The following is a 16,578-nucleotide window of genomic DNA, read 5'->3' as shown; positions in this document are numbered from 1 at the left end:
ATCTATTTTCACCAACTGTTAATAGTTTGCTTACTTTCTGCATGAACGTTTTTAGAAGTAATTTTGATTTCTAAAATTTTTCTTAGTTTTGTCCATCTTTGCATATATTTTCATAGGTGCAATCTGTTTTCCCATGTATCTTCAGTTTTCATGTTTTAGTTTTTAATCATGGCATGCTTTCCTGTTCTGTGTGGTACACCTGGAAAGCAGTCATTCATTGGACAGGTGCTTTAGTTCAAGAGTTGTGGTGTTGTTAGCAGCAGCAGCGTGTCAGGCAGTGTGGTCAGTGGGGCACCAGGTGTGGTCGGAAATGGAGAACAGGGAGCAGTATGCAGGAGAGCCAGATGTGTCAGTGAGTGTCAGACATGAAAAGGGAGCAAGAAAAAGGGTGGTCAGGGCAGGCCTCGGGGAGGTGGCAATGTTTAACTGGCACCTGGAATATAGAGAGCAGCCATGTGCCACACAGGGCAAAAATACCACAAGATAGTGGCCGGCAGAGCCCCTGTGCCCAGGTATGACCTCAGACCAGGGCTGTTCCACCATGGTCCTGCCTGCACTGGGTGTTCTTGTATGTTAATTTTGCTATTTTGCTAATGATAAAATGGCAAAACTTTTTTTGTAACTTCAAATAACTTAGTTGATTCCTAAAAACTTTTATTAAATTCACTTTTCCCTCTGCTGCTGATGTCCTTTATGGAAGCTGTTGCTTTTCGTGGGTGTGGTGCTTAGTACTGTGTTTCTGACTGTGTGTTTCAAGTCCTCTTGTCATTAATTGTCTTCAGGGATTAGCTACTACCTTTCTGTGATGAGAGATTTAGCTTTTATCCTTCCTCAGTCCCATTTCCTAATACAGTCATCCTTTTTCTTTAATTCTTCTCGTGTGTTGCTTTTTATGCTCATGTAGTTATTACCGTTGAACTAAGGAGTTTATATTTGAGCTTGTGCTTATTACACAAGTTGGAGTTTCCTGAAGATAACAATCCCTTTTTCTTCCCTTCTTCCCCTTCACCCATCCCCTCCCTCAAGCACATCTAGAAGACGAGGCCCAAGCAAGGGCAGTCTGATTCAACCAGCTAATGACACAATGCTCCACTTTCAGATGCAGACAGTTCCTCATATCCATAGCAGTGAAAGGAAGATTATGCCGAGGTGCCAGCTCCTCATGGTCCTTGTCCCACATCCAGGGAGGAGGACCTTGAGACAGAGGGGCCATGGCTGCAGCACTAGCTGAGCTCTGGGCCCTGCTGCTAGGAGCCAGCCCTAGGCTGTAGCCGAGAAGCTTAGAAAGCCTACACCTCATCAGAATCTGGGAGATGAGGAGACTGTCCTGATAGCCCTGAGGGGAGATGGTCTCTGGCAGTTATTCACATGCCTCCAGTACTCTCTGATGTGGAGGATGGCATGCAGGTCCTGCCTGTGCCTGAGCGGTGTCCCATAGTGGAGCTGCACTTGACACCTGTCTTTTCCACCTTCATGTTGTAACCCTTGAGCAGTTATCTGAGGTCCTATGAAAGCTTCTCTGTTTCCTGCTGTGGCCAGCGGGTCTGCCTTTCATGCAGCCGTCTGTCCACCCACTCCCTGGTTGCCCTTTAGACTGGCAGTGTGACCGCTGACCTGGCCCTCTCTGGGCACCAGTGCTACTTCTGTGCACATTCTGTGGCTAGCCCCATGGCCTAATATGTATCTTGCTTGCAGAGTCTGTGAGCTGGAGGAATTGGGGGAGCTCTCCCCTTGCTGGGAGAGCCTCAGGCGCCAGATCGTCACCCAGTACCAGACAGTGATCCTCACATACCAGGAGAACCTGAGCGACCTCCATCAGTACAAAGGTGGGTGTGGCCCGTCCCCTCCAGGCGCATATACTTCCCACTTGCCCCACCAGAGACCTGGAACCCAGGTGGCTCACATACTCACTGACACTCTTGAGTGGGTTTTTAAAAATAGATTTTCATGTAGGTGTGAATTCTTTCACATATGGGTTTTTTTTCAGATGTTAATTAAAATAACAAATGTGAATTGCACAGAAAAGTCCTTCTCTGCTCTTATCTGCCAATACAACGACTGTAGGATGAAATTTAGGGGAGATAAGATTACAAGCTATTATTGGTTTGTGTAGTTTCTTCATCTAATACCATTGAAGCGACCAAAAGGATATAGGCTATTTGCTTTGAGGCAAAGCAGTTTTGTAGATTTTCTTGTTTAAATATTCATTGAACATAGCAGTTGTCAAAAGACTCAAAGAAGAAAGCTAAGTGCAAACATCTTGCCTTTTCCTTTTCTTTTTCTTTTTTTCTGGCAGTGCTGGGGATTGAACCCAGGGCCTCAGGCATGCTAGGCAAGCAGTCCCCTGAGCTACTTCCCCAGCCCACGTTACACCCTTTATTCTTTAAAGATGCCATTTGATTTTCAAAATACTTAGAAAGCAGTTCTTAACTCATTTCCCTTTTATTCTGACTGGAAATAATTTTTTTGTTGTTTTTTTGCTATTTATTGCTTCAAATTATTCTGTCTTCATATTCTTCCCTTCTTCTTCTCTACATAATATTTTAGGGTTAAAGGAAAAAATCATAAGCCCTTTATGTAATTTTGGCAAAGAACATGTGAACCTGTCCACAACTTTGGGTGGAAAAAAGCCAAACCTAGGTCTTACAAGATGGTGGTACATAGGCTGGATCTGAGCCCGAAGAGCAAGTCTAAGTGTATCACTGAGAAGTGGCAGCATTTGCTGAAAAAACCTAGGCACTTACCCATGCTCGATGAGTGTTACCCAGGAAAGTGGAGTCCACACAGCCTCGGGTTTTCTAGAGTAGAGAGCTGCTCAAATGTCAGTGGCTTCCAGATACTTTGAGAATCTTGTTAAAAATCAGGTCTGGGTTCTTCATTTCTCTTAGGTCCCAGGACATCCAGGCTGCTGGCCCAGAGGCTCAGCATGAGTATCAGACTCTAGGGAGTAAACTCCTGTGACAGAATGCAAACCACACAGCTGCTGGGCTGCCATCTCAGGCTGACAGTACAATTCATGGTTTTTCACTAGATGGGCTATTTATTTCTTTTCTTCTGATTATCATTTCAGTTGTCATCCCTTCGTTTGGTAGGCATGAGGTTCTTAGTTACGGATTCTAGATTCTGATCAGAGAAATAAGATTGTGGAGAGTGGTTATAAAACATCAACCAGGCTTCCTAACGAGCCTGGCACACAGGTTGCTGGTGAGCTGTGTGCCCCTGAGGCTGCAGTTGTGCTCTGTTGCTCTCCTGTGGACCTGGGGGAATGAGCAGACCTTGCCATCACTTTTTAGGATTGAGATGTGTTACTCTAGCCAAACCAGTTGTTCTAAAATCTTGGGCTGGGAAAGTCTCTAGGGTTGAAACAGGTGGTCTCTGGCATGGACCCATTGCCTTACCTGGAGTTGTTGACAGTGTGCGGCACAGGCTCAGATCTCTGAGTTGCAGGCTGATTCGTGGAAGGCATGTCCTCCTTACTCCCGTAGCTTTCTGAAGCTGGTTCTCCTGGCTGGTGAGCTGCCCTCCAACCTACCACCTGGAGACGAAACTTGCTTGTGTGCAACTCAGAGTTTTCTAAGTCAGTCAGTATATGCCTGCCTTCCTGCAGCAGCAGCAGCAGCGTGCTCTTCATGATCTGCTGGTGACCTTCATTTTCTCATATTCCATTTTTCAGGTCCCTCATTTAAAGCAAGCAGTTTGAAAGCAGATAAAAAGTTAGAATTTGTTCCCACAAACCTGCATATACAAAGGATGAGAGTTCAAGACGATGGCGGATCAGGTACCTACTTTTTGGCCCCTCTTTTTGAACCACATTACATTTTTTTTTTTCCCCTGAATATTTGGTCCCTGGGCTACTCCACATCTGTCCTAGTTTCCCTGTGTGCTCTACTGCCAGGTGACTCCAAGAAGAAACACCTCCCTAGGACCTTGGGAAGGTCCCAGTTCAAGAGCCCAGAGCCTTTGCTCCTGTCTCTCCTCCCTCCAACTTCCTTTTGTGCTTCCATGGCAGAAAGTTGCCCGCCATTCACCCTTTCCCAGGAAGGGGGAGAACGAGTGTTGCGCTAGCTTCCTGCAGCCCCACGTGGCCCACCCAAAGCAGAGAAGCCCTTTTGCAGAGACAGTGGAGCAGTGCTCCTGCAGGCCCCCCAAGCCCCAGGCTGTGGAATCAAGGCAACCAAGGTTGCAGGGGCAGCATCCTAGATGGTGTGCCTCTCTCTGTAGCTGGCTGTCCACAGGCCTGAGCCTGAGTAACAGAGGTGAGCTTTCTGTCATTCAGATCAGAACTACGACATTGTCACCATTGGAGCACCAGCAGCACACTGCCAAGGTTTTAAATCAGGAGGTCTCCGCAAAAAGCTGCACAAATTTGAAGAGACCAAGAAACAGTAAGTAGAAGGAAGGGGTTTGTGGTTCTTGTACAGCTGTTTGACGCTTCTCAGTTAAAAAAATAATAATAATCTAAATACAATCACAAACATCCAGCCATTCAATCTGCTTTTGCGTGGCAGGACCCTATGCTGCTGTGTGTGTGTGTGTGTGTGTGTGTGTGTGTGAGAGAGAGAGAGAGAGAGAGAGAGAGAGAGAGACTGAGCTGGGTGGGTGATGGCACCGCATTGGTGGTCCCAGACCTTCAAAGTGAACAGCATTCTGTGATCCACCTTTGAGTGATGCTTCAGGCAGCAGCCTGTGTGCACTATCTGCTGACTTGGCTTCCTTTGGAGTCCCAGGCCAGGTACTTGAACACAGAAGTGTAAAGTCTGAGGCACATTGTTTCCTTTCCTGGAGGAGAGCCTGGGTGAACATTCCCAGTATTGAAAAGATCCAGGGGTCTCATGAAGCTACTGTCTTGAGTAGGAAATTGCCAGGCAGTCAGGATGGGGAAAAGCATTTCAGACAAGGACATGGTGGATGCAGCATATGCAGCAGGGGGAGAGGAGCTGAGGCAGAGAGCTGGCCTTGCTGCCAGCCTTCAGTAAACTGAGCTGACACTGGTGACCAGAGCTTAGCAGATTTGGGCCTGACCCTGTCGAGCTCAGGGGCTTTCCCAGGAGCAGACAATTCAGCAAGCACCATTTGGGTGAATCGTACCTGGAGCAGGCCCACAGAGGGTGTTGGAAACATGGGGGGGCAGCAATCCACCCTGGGTTGGGGAGAGCCCTAATCCCAGGTGTCGTGTTAGACACTGAGGGGTATTTCTCAGTGATCATCCACAATGTCTCCAGGAGTAAATGGATTGAAGGTACAGTGTAAAAAGTGGAGATGCTGAATAGAAATAATCTTGTGAGATCTTTGACAGACTGCAGAATGAGGAAGTAGCACCAAGTTCTCAGGTGGGGAGAATAATTATGACTTGAGCATGTGGTTAGGCCAATAGGGCAGATACACCTGAATGAGGTGGAACAGAAGAGAATGCTGACAGAGTGGCTTCTGAAGAAGATGAAGAGCAGACCATATAGTTCAGCCCAGCAGGGTCAGGAAGAGTGGATGGGGTTGCAGAGAGGATTTTGAGGTGGGAGGAATGAAATGAAGTATTGGGGCAAACCTCTGCTTGTGATATCAAAGGTCTGAGTGTCATCAGTTGAGATAGTTTGAGGCCAAGTGAAGCGTAGGCCCAGGGAACATCCAGAGAGTCCCATCAGTTGGCCAGGGGAAGACAGGGAGAAGAGCTTATGCACACACCAGAGCTAATAGGCTGTTGCTCAACTGCTGCCATGGCCAGGAGTCACAACACTGCTTGGGAAAATTGACCATGGTCTAGATGGGGGTGGGGCAGTTTAGGCCAGTGACCAAAGGTGTCAGGAGACATCTGTTGAGTGTCACCGAGGTGGATGAGCCTGGTTGGCTGAGCAGCAAGCTGAAGAGAGTACACAGGGAGGACTCCCCGTGTAGACAGACACGCAGTTGCCTGAGGCCCGCCAGGAGCAGAGTTGTCCTGGAGATAGGAGAAGGAGAAGCCAGGAAGGCCTGGGGTCAGCACGAGGGGCCCAGCATTCTCTGGGAAGCCTCACACAGCCTCCTTGACTTTGACTCATCCCCATGAAGGGCTCTTCCTTTTGCAAACAAACCAGATGACCAGACCTGCCCCAGCATTCACTGTCCCCAGTGTTCCTTTGGAGAGCAGGAAGACAACGACGCTTCTGTGCCCACTGCAGCTCTGCATAGCCAGCAAGAAAGCGTGTCTGTTGCACCATTGCATGTGCCATGTGGAGCGTGTGCGTGTGAGCTGAGATGGCGTGGGGCCCTGAAGGAGAGCGCCCATTTATCTGTGTGGCTAGTCAAGAGGGGGCTACCTGGCTATCCCTGTCCCAGGAGGGTCAAAGTGTTGACACTTGATTACTCTGCATGTTCACTTCAGACTTAATTTCCTAAAGTGCTCTGCAGGGGTTTTCCAATATATAACACAAGTTTCTATCTAATTTCCTACCAGTGTCATAAAGTCACTTGTAGGCAGGGTTTTGTTGTATGAGCTTTCCTTTAATGCAGGCCAACCGTGCTCCCAGCAGGCTGTCTCCTGGGCTTGAGTTGCTTCAAGGAATAAGCATGGTGGGCTCACAAGTTTATCGTCCCTGTAGTTGGGGCCTCAACAAATAATTTTAAGTATTCTGACAAAAAAATTAACTTGGCTTTTTAATTTTTTATTTGGCATTTGGTATTTGCTAACAAATCGCTAATATTTCATTTTGGTTCTTTTCTTTAGCAGTTTTGAGGAGTGTTGGTGAGTTTTCTGTCGTGGAGAGAGTGTCTGTTTGGGTCTCGCTTTCACGAAGAGAAAGCCTGTGCTGTCCCCTGCCCTGGCCAGGGCACCGCTTCACCCCTTAGTGCCACCTGGGCTGCAGTTAACTCACTCCCTTGTAGAGGAGCTCTCCCTTCCAACTGCAATGTGCTTTGATGATGAATAGCCAGTCTGCAGGGAACTGTTCACCTTTCCAACCTGGCAGCAAACCTGTGCTGCCCTCATTCTGAGACAGGGCCCGGTTCTTGTCTCCCAGGATGAGGAAGATCCCAGATCCATGGGTATGGTTGGGAACCCCTTTCCATCTTTTACAAGAATCTTTTCAGTTTTCAAATCATCCCCACCTCTTGTACAAATGAATCCAGCTTACATTTCCATATACTTATTAATTTGTGCAGACTTTTAAAAGGATCTTACTTGAGTCAGTTTTACCCCTTGAGGGGGCAGACCTGTGACCGAGTGACTCTTTCCACTAGAGACCTAGATGGCAGCCAGAAGCCACCAAGTGTACACCTAGGGTTCTCCTCCACAGCCTCAATCCCAGACAGGAACAGGGCCTTTGCACTGGTGCTCCATCTGGAGCACCTGCCCCTTTGGAGCAGATGATCTGTGAGGCTCTGGGCCACAGCTGGACCCTGACTGAGGTTTCGGGGCTCTGCTAGGAGCATCTGACAGTAGGAAGTCCTTGGGACACCACACTGAAGCCTCTCCAGCTTTCCCCTGAGGAAGGCCCTTCTCCCAGGGGTACTGAGGGAGGGTGGAGGGCTCTTGGGGAGGGTAGCTTCCACTCTTCCCTTCTCTGCCAGGGCCTCACCCTTTTCTACAGTACAGGTGGAGGGTAGAAACATCAGGGTTAGGTCTGAGGGCTGGGCAAGTGGGCCAAAAACTCAGTTGCCCTTTGGAAGTCCCAACTGAAGTTATCTGGAAAGTTCTTTAGTCGTTTCCTCTTAACTGAGGAGACTAGACCTTCCATAGCCCAACCTGGTCCTGGTTACTCCCACCTCTCCACCTTCCTTTTCCCTATAAACAGGACATTCCTGAGACAGGTAGCGAGCATTTCTGACTAAATTCAGTCAGAGACTACCCAGCCTCCCACCTTCTACTATGAGCAGGGTTCAGGAGTTCAGTCTCCACAGGGACAGCCTTGCTCTTCATGTTCAGAGGGACTGTCACTCATCCATACCAGCCATTTCTGGCCCCTACCAGAACAGTCCACCCTTAAGTTCCTTTGGCATCTTCATTTTAGTCCCTAACCCCTCTCTGGGTAGGTCTGAGTCAGTGGCTTACGGCTGGGGACCTAATGTGTGGCCCATGGACCACACCTAGGATGTTACCTACTGGGGCTGCCCCAGGACACTCTGGGACCCCAGGGTAGTTAACAGAACAGACAGGTCACTTCCTTTAAGACTCCCTGTTAAGGCATGTTTCACACAAAGGAGCAAAACATCTGCACCCCAGGCTTCCTTTCATGTGGCCGCCTGCTTTTAGAACTAGGTAACGGGGCACGTGTGTTTATGTATTCCTGAGCACCTGAACAGCAGCTCTGTGAATTGTTCCCCTTCTCACACTCACCATGTATTTCCTGTGCATCAGTCCCAGGGCTGCTATTTAGGAGCCCAGTGAGTACAAGTGAAGGTTTTCCTCCCAGCCTTGGGATGGTGTGTGCACCCAGCCACCCACTTACACACACAAAGGTATATCTATGTAAAGTTCTTACTACATGTGGACTCTAAATATTGAGGGCCTGGGAAGCATCAATTTTTTAAAAGTTCTATTTTGAGATACGTATTTTCAAGACCAAATTGTCTTAAATGGCAGCTATTCATTTGGAAGAGTGATTGCAGATTGGAAGGTGGTCTCTGCACGCGGCGCTGTGGAATGGCTTGTGCCACACAGGCTGGGTCGCCGTCTGCTGCATGGGCTTCTGGCACATCCATTGTTCTTCGTTGTGGTGTGTGGGCTTGTGGTGGTGTTCTTTCTGGGGTGCTCTGGTTTGTAGTGCTTGCATGTTCACCCCCATAGTCCAGCAAGAGAAGGGGCAGCCGTAGTTTCTTGATGATCACTTTTGGTTTTCCCTGGAAAAGGCCCCAGTATCCCTCATCTCCAGGATGTGAGGGAGGGTGTGGTACCCTCTGTCCTCTCCTATATCCCTTGTTCCCAGAACTCAAAAGAGAGAACTGGTCCCTCAGAACTTGAAGGGTCAGTCAGTCAGGTTCCTCTTTCCAGAAGGGAAGGGACACCATTGCATCCAGAGTTCACAACTTCAGATTTTAGGAGACTTCCATATTGACTACTTGTATTACTCCTCATTTTCCTTGGCCTTCCCAGGTGGTCTGAAAAACTTATCACATTGGATTGTTTGGGATCTGAGCTAAGAGACATGGAATCATCCTTGCCACCTAGGTGTTACAAACATACTGACCCAGCCCCAGGCTCTAGGGAGTGTGGAGTTGGTCCCTCAGAGGCTTCTGGTTCTGCTGAGCAGCAACGGGGCTGCCCTTTGACATCAGATCCCCAGACTGACATGCTGCATAGTGGGTGAGGAGGTGGGAAGGAGGAAGAACCAGGTTTTCAAAGCCACTGAGGTGCTGGGCCTGGCCTCTGGCTTGGCACATTCTCCACTTTCTCTTTCTCTGATGGACTGTTATTTTTCAAAGTAAGGACATTCTGGAGCAGGGAAGAGGGAAAGGAAGCCCAATTTTCTCGGGATTCACCAGGGTCAGACATGAGGGAGGAGAACTGTGGTTCTGCTTAAAAAAAGTTAGACATCCTGATTGGCCAAATGAAAAAGCAGGTTTGGGGCTTTTGTTGTTGTTATTGTCTTATTTTCTTTGGCAAAGTCCACCGCCAATTGTGGTCTTTCCCTTCAGTGTGATAATTTGACCCATTCTGGCATAAGGGGACCCCAGGTCTCTACTTAAGAACTGCTTATAAGTTGATGGACGAAGTCCTTAGGTAAAGATTCTGATCATTTGGGTGATTACTGGGTGTGACGTTTCAATGTTTGTACACACATATACATATAACATGGCAGAAACACAGACAGGTACAAATGCAGGTAAAAGACCATCCTATTTTAATATGTTAGGCTTTGAACACATAGATGTAAAGGACCTGCCAAAATCTCCTTTTGCCCATCTGCAGCTAATATAGCACAAGAAGATACCCCTGAGTAACAGACTTCCTTATTTTAGGGCGAGCTATGGGCCAGGGTTAGGATGCTGTTGCCATGCTCTTCAGACTCAAGAGAACCCCTTAGGATCTGTTCTTGTCCTTTCTAGTACATCTTCTAGCTGCCAGTCCATAATCTACATACCACAGGATGTCGTCAGAGCCAAGGAGATCATTGCCCAGATCAACACCCTGAAAACCCAAGTTAGTTACTATGCAGAGCGGCTCTCAAGGGCGGCCAAGGACAGGTCTGCCACTGGCCTTGAGAGGACACTTGCCATCTTGGCAGACAAGGTAGGAGGGGCTGCCTTGTTGTATGTGTGTGTTTACAGAGGGGGGTGTCTTTGGGTTTCTGGAAGCCAGTGAACTCCCCAGGATGGCCCAGATGTGCCACAAAGACAGTGACTTTTGGATGACCTGTCTTATGCTAAGGAGGTTTGGTGATTTCCTCATGGCCGCAGAGCTGGACTGGCCAAAGGCAGAGCCAGCCCAGGGCCTACAACTCTCGGGTGCTGCTTTGTGCTGCTGTGTCTCCCAGCAAGTCCATGGAATCATTTTATTGGGGCTGATGCTGTCCACAGCTTTCTTAGTGACTGCCTTATCAGCATTTTTTTAGACACGTTTCTATTGTACTTAAATTTCTAAAAAGAAACCAAGCCAATATACAGACATAAGAAAAGAACATGATTCTCTTGGCTTATATGTAGCCAGTAAGCCCATTCTAATTAACCATAACTTGATCCTGATTACAAAATATGTAAATGTTGGTCCATGCAAAGGAGTGGAGATATCAGACCCTTTGATAGATGTTGCTTTTTTAAAAATATTTTTTTTTAGTTGTCCATGGAGCTTTATTTTATTTATTTATACCTAGTGCTGAGAATCCAACCCAGGGCCTCGCACATGCTAGGTGAGCACTCTACCACTGAGCCCCAGCCCTTGATGGATGATGCTTTTTGATTTCATCAGCCTCTCAATACATGTGTGCGCGCACATACGTGTACATTCTGATTACACATTCTCACCCACACTTGCTTTGCTGCAAGCAAGCTGCTGTCTGATGATGATGTGTTATATTCTTCTCATGTGTCCACACAGCAAAAATGATGATTAGATCCATTGGAAAAGAAAAATGTGGTCCTGGCTCTAAAATTTCTATGAACCACAGAATCCCCATTGTGTACAAAATTTTCCAAAACCAGAAATTCTGTGCCATAGTCCAGCTGCCCAAGCCCAGGACCTTGGGTTTATATGCTGAGAGGCAAAGCAAAAAGTCTCAAATGGTTGAATCAAAGTAATGCCTGAGCTCTGAGGACTTACTCCTTAGAGGGGCAACCCAGGAAGTCAGCTGGGATACGGGGCTCTTGGAAGGCCCTTCCCCTCACAGGCAGGTTCAGAGACAGGTCAAAGCGTGTCTGAAAAGACATGTCAGTCTCCTCTCGTCTTCCTTGTGTTCTCCATCCTTGATGGGAAGTTCTTGCTGAGATTTGGCTCTGCTGAGTCGTTTGGGACCTTTGCACTCAGACGTTCTGGGGGAGGCAGCTCTCTAGTTGCTTGGCACTGTGGAGAGAGCAGAGGCTAGGCCTTAGCCCATCCTCTCCTCCATGAGAAGGCAGGCCTCACAGCTCTGCTCTTGTGTACTTGCAGACCCGGCAGCTGGTCACAGTCTGCGACTGCAAACTGCTGGCCAATGCGATCCATGGCCTGAACGCTGCACGGCCTGACTACATCGCCTCCAAGGCTTCCCCCACCTCGACAGAGGAGGAGCAGGTGATGCTTCGGAACGACCAGGACACCCTCATGGCCAGGTGGACAGGGAGGAACAGCAGATCTTCCCTGCAGGTGGACTGGCACGAGGAGGAATGGGTGAGTCTGCTGTTTACAGCCTGTTTTCCTGCCTCTGAACTTGGATTGCAACCTATGGAACCTGTTGCCAGTCTCTTCTCCTCTACTGTGCCTAGAGGGTCAACTCTAGGGTGTCTTTCACATGGCTCTTGGGCCACCTGATGTAGAGAGAAAGACTATTTTGAAACCATTGTGTGCATATGGGCAGCAGGACTCTATTGGGTGCTGGACCAGTCTCCACCCAGGTTGGTGAGGAGATAGGTTTTCTCCCTGAGCCCCTGCCTTCTCTGGTCTTACTGCCCTCCCTGCCCACTGCAGCCTCTGGTGCTGGCTGCCTGAGACCAACCAAGCTTCATCAATCTCTGCCCACCCATTCCTCTTCTGTATTTTTGGAGACGTGGGAACTCAGGTGCTGGAGCTGCTGCCCACATGTTGTGTCACATTGCTGTTCCTCAAGAGTTGGCCCTGAGAGCAGGGTCTGTGTCTCCTGAGGGAGGGATACATTGTTCAGCATCATCGTCATTTGAAGCATTGCTTTGTGAAGCACTGAATTATTACTAAGCAGCACTGTGGTCCTCTGCACCGGCATCCTGTGCTCTGTGTGTCTTCTGCAAACCACCCCAGCCCTCTGTCTCCTCCCCAGCTCCCCATCCCCAGGACCAGCTGTCTCCATCCCCTTCCATCAGAAGTAGACCTTAGTCCTCTGTGCCTGGTGGTTGTAGGAGCCTGCTGTAGAGGGAGGAGGGAAGAGATTGGCTCTTTTGTGACCCTGTGACCCTCTGGTGACACTGGAAAGCAGTGCTACGTAGATTTACCAGCATCATCTCTCAAACTTCCAACACAGTGCTCATAGGACATTGCTGTCTCTGGAAGGCAGATTAGGCATGGGGAATGAGCAGTCACCTTACCATTTCTCAGCTGTTGATGTTCTAATGCACATGGTGGCCTGGGCACGGGGGCGAGTGGGAGAGCTGACCCTAACTGGCCCTCTTGGTTCTTAAGGAGAAAGTGTGGCTGAACGTGGACAAGAGCCTGGAGTGCATCATCCAGCGGGTGGACAAGCTGCTGCAGAAGGAGCGTCTGCATGGCACGGGCTGTGAGGACGTCCTCCCCTGCGCAGGCAGCTGCACCAGCAAGAAAGGTAACAGGGACAGCCATGCCTACTGGATCAGACCGGAGGACCCCCACTGTGACGCCCCCTGCTCGCCATGCCCCTGCTCCATGCCCACCGCTGCATGCCATCCTCACCCGAGCACACGTGCGTATGCATCCACGCTTCCCACACCACCTCCTCATGCCACATCGTTCTGTCGTCTGTGTCTCTGACTCTATTTCCGCCCCAGGCAGACTGCAGGGAGGGCTGTCAGGCAGAGGGGCCATCCCAGTGCACGAAGCAGCAGGCAGAAGGGTAGAGGCCCCTTTGGCCCTTCCATGCAGCAGAAGCCCACTTGTGAGTCTGCGTATCTGTCAAAGGCAGACTCTCAGGCCTTCTGGGTCACACTGCCAGACAGTAAGCTTAGGGCTCCCTGGCTTTTCAGGCTTGTCAACCAGCCTGAGAAGTTGAAGGAAGCTGAGGTGCGAATGCCTTCCTGATATGATGTTTATTACATTTTAGGAGCTAGTAGAGCAGAGGGAAAGGTGAATATTACAGGGTCACTGCTGGGTGAGCTAGGCCTGCAGGCCCCGAAGATTTGCCCAAAGGCTGCTGTTCTTGGGTAGGCACTCTTACCAGCAGAGGCCCGTTTCCTGGGGACCTGTAGCTCAGTCAGATGGCAGTTCCCCATTTGTGGGCCTCTGAGGGGCTGAGTTAGGTTTGCCTGTTCAGCACAACCCTCCAAGGGGGGCCTTCAGTAGATGTGGGACAGTACTATGGAGCAGCACACCTCAAAGCACACACACAGAGCATGTCCAGACCCTCTGCCCCAAGGAGGTCATTAAAGCTGAGGACCACATGCTTTCTAAATGAGTGGGTCCTTGTCCCTGCCTCCCAGGTGTCTTCCACCCTTTCTTGTAAGAGCTGGAAAGGATTTGAGGCCAGGCAGCTAGGAACTGGCTATAGACCCAGCTTGCTCTTGGAGGGGGGCGGGGGGGAGCATTAGGCTGCGTGAATCAGGCCAAGACATGCCAGGGTTATGCTTCCTGGGATGAGAGCTTTAATCTCAACTGGACACCTTCCATTCAAGGCAGAATCATCTCTTGATAGATTCTTCTGTATACAATGCTCTTGCCTCTTTAATCCACCTGCAGTCTGTTTCCAGAGCACTGTCCTGTTGGGCCTCTGGTTAAACAGTATCTGTGTCACTCACCTTTCCATGTATGAGGGACTGTGGCCTCAACCTCCTACACCTGTGATTGAGTCATGGCGTTCATTTGTCTCTATTGTGGTCTTGTTTTATTGTTGGTTTTTTAAAAATGTGAATTGTGTTTCTCTTTAAAATTTTATGAAAGTTTATTACTTCTCTTTAATATTATCTTGTTTATAGCAGCTGGGGATGTAGCTCAGTGGTAGAGTGCTTCCTTAGCATGCGTGAGATCCTGGGTTCAATCCCCAGCAACACCCACACATACACACACACACACAAAAAATCTTGTTTGTAATTTTAAAATTTTCTGCAGATATAAAAAGAGTAATTTGTTGGATTTTTTAAAAAATCAGGAGCTAGTTTGTTTAATAAGATGCTGTAGGGCTGGGGTTGTGGCTCAGTGGCAGAGCACTTGCCTCATACACGTGAGACACATTGGGTTCCACCCTCTGCACCACATTAAAAAAATAAACAAAAAAAAGATATTGTGTTCGTGTGTACTAAAACAATATTTTTTAAAAAGATACTGTATATCCATAATATAAATGTCACTTTTTTCTAGGCACATCTGATATAGTTTAAACACATTTAAATTCAGTTATAAAGTGATTTAAGTGAACATCTGTGCACTGTTCAGGTCTTGATTGTCATTGTGCCATCAGCATCAGCTCTGTTGTGAAGCATGCACCTGAGAGAGCCTTACTCTGCTGATCAGCACTCAGAGTGTAGGAAGCCATGTGCCCCCAAAGTGACTATGGGTGGGCCTGAACTTAGAAACCTTCAGTGTAGCCAGGAAGCTGTTCAGACCCCAGTGTGGTCAGGAAGCCCAGGAAGAACGAGACCATGAGCCATGTATTTGGTGAATAGATCCATGTGTCCCCAGTGCCAGAGCATGGCTGTCATGACTTTTCACACCATTTCCAATCACAGGGGTGGTCATTTTGGCCCATTGAGCAGGTCGTGTTCATGCCAACAGATTGACTCTAGGAGAACAACTCTGCCCCTTGGAAAGGCTTTGTCACTGTTCATTCCAGTTTTCTGCCCGACCTGGGTCCTTCATTGTCCTTTTTTACCAAATATATATATATATATATATATATATATATATATATATATATATATATATATATATATATATATATATATATCTTCTGTCCCCTTTGCCAGTTTAAGAAGCTATGTCCAAAGTTGATTGGAGGGGAAGGATACTTGGCAGCAGGTTATAGAAGTGTCCCAGAAGCTGGTTTTGGCTGGTTTGGGGAATCTGAAGCTGCCTCATTTTAATATCCTGAGAACATCCTTTGATTGACATGTTCTGGCACAAAATTAAATGAAGTTTTACTCCTGTGATACCTTTTCAAACTTTTTTCCCCTCAGATAGCACAGTTAACCAGGAATGTTAGGGGCTTTATGGGAAATGTGAATTGAAATGAGGGCATCCCAGTGTGACTGAGTGGGTGAAATGGAATGAAAATTGGTATTCTTTGGAAACCTGGAGAATCTCCTAATCAGATACTTGCTCAGATGGCCCAGCTTTTCCCTGTAGTTGAAATCTGAAAGCCTGGCCTAGGACTCTTTTTGGTACATTGGCTTCGTTCCTGGGTCTTAATGTTTCGGATTGCAGAAGTTGATCTTGAACACAGGCTTGCCCAGTAAGTCAGGGCAGTGGGCTCCAACTCAGGAAAGCTCCATTTGCTGGTCAGTCTCTCTCATTTGATGTTGTGAGCTAACGTGGGGCTCCATCACTACCGTGTCTTTGATGTGGGTTCATTGTTCTGTGGCATGTGTTTCACAGTATACTTGTTGGTCCACCCATCCTGAAGAGCATTTGGTGTTGATGTATTAGCCACCTGAGTGTTGGTGCTGGTGAACCATGTGCTCACCACTGGAGAGGGCTCGGAGCAGCGGTGACCTGCCCGAGGCTCCAGAGAAGAGGCACGGGCCCCAGACCTCTTCTCCTATGCCTTAGCTGCCTTACTGCAAGCTGCTGATGCAGCTGCTCTAAGATTGAGCTGCTTGTGTTTGAACTGTGTGCCGTTCCTTAATCATCCCTGTCGCCCTCCATTTCTGTGCAGATTGCAGCCCCCCTCCTGAAGAGTCCAGCCCAGGTACGTGCTTTCCACTCGAGGCTCCTGCCGATGTCTTTTTAACATTCAGGTAGCATTTGTGACTAAGTGATCAAAGACTACTTTATGCTCCTATAGTTGGGAAAATGTTTCAGTAGTTCTTGGTTGTGAAGATTGGTGAGGGACTGGTTGGGCTAAGGGAATTATGGCCTCAGGAAGGCTACTACATGCATTTTTTTTAACTTTTACATCTTAAAACCTTTGCAGATGATTAATGCTATGAGTGTTGATGGGCTTCTGAAGTGGGTGACCTGGCTTGTTACACACCTATTACTCATACTTCCTGTGTGCTCACCTGACTTCTGAGCTTGACTCTGAAGAAGCAGTCAGTTAATATGTATTCACCTGAAAGTTGCAACATTCGTAACCACTCTGCATCCTGGATATAGCTTTAAACCAA

General features: G+C 48.2%; 1 protein-coding gene across 5 annotated transcripts in view; it reads left to right on the top strand.

Annotated features, from left to right (window-relative positions):
* Nucleotides 1–16,578, top strand: part of Inpp4a (inositol polyphosphate-4-phosphatase type I A) — a 134,340-nt gene that overhangs the window by 91,137 nt on the left and 26,625 nt on the right. For 2 of the 5 annotated variants that reach the window (XM_071601856.1, XM_071601857.1), the window contains exons 11-18: nucleotides 1,696–1,826; nucleotides 3,674–3,778; nucleotides 4,277–4,385; nucleotides 6,698–6,715; nucleotides 10,015–10,198; nucleotides 11,552–11,770; nucleotides 12,752–13,007; nucleotides 16,128–16,160. In XM_071601856.1, the coding sequence (XP_071457957.1) occupies nucleotides 1,696–1,826; nucleotides 3,674–3,778; nucleotides 4,277–4,385; nucleotides 6,698–6,715; nucleotides 10,015–10,198; nucleotides 11,552–11,770; nucleotides 12,752–13,007; nucleotides 16,128–16,160 (1,055 nt within the window). The remainder of the gene's footprint in view (nucleotides 1–1,695; nucleotides 1,827–3,673; nucleotides 3,779–4,276; nucleotides 4,386–6,697; nucleotides 6,716–10,014; nucleotides 10,199–11,551; nucleotides 11,771–12,751; nucleotides 13,008–16,127; nucleotides 16,161–16,578) is intronic. The other 3 variants (XM_071601859.1, XM_027950632.2, XM_071601858.1) reach the window with 3 other exon arrangements.

The sequence above is a fragment of the Marmota flaviventris genome, chromosome 14 (assembly GCF_047511675.1).
Source record: "Marmota flaviventris isolate mMarFla1 chromosome 14, mMarFla1.hap1, whole genome shotgun sequence".
Taxonomy (NCBI): Eukaryota; Metazoa; Chordata; class Mammalia; order Rodentia; family Sciuridae; genus Marmota; species Marmota flaviventris.
Note: the sequence above shows the minus strand (reverse complement) of the source record. Positions and strands in the feature narration are given on the sequence as shown.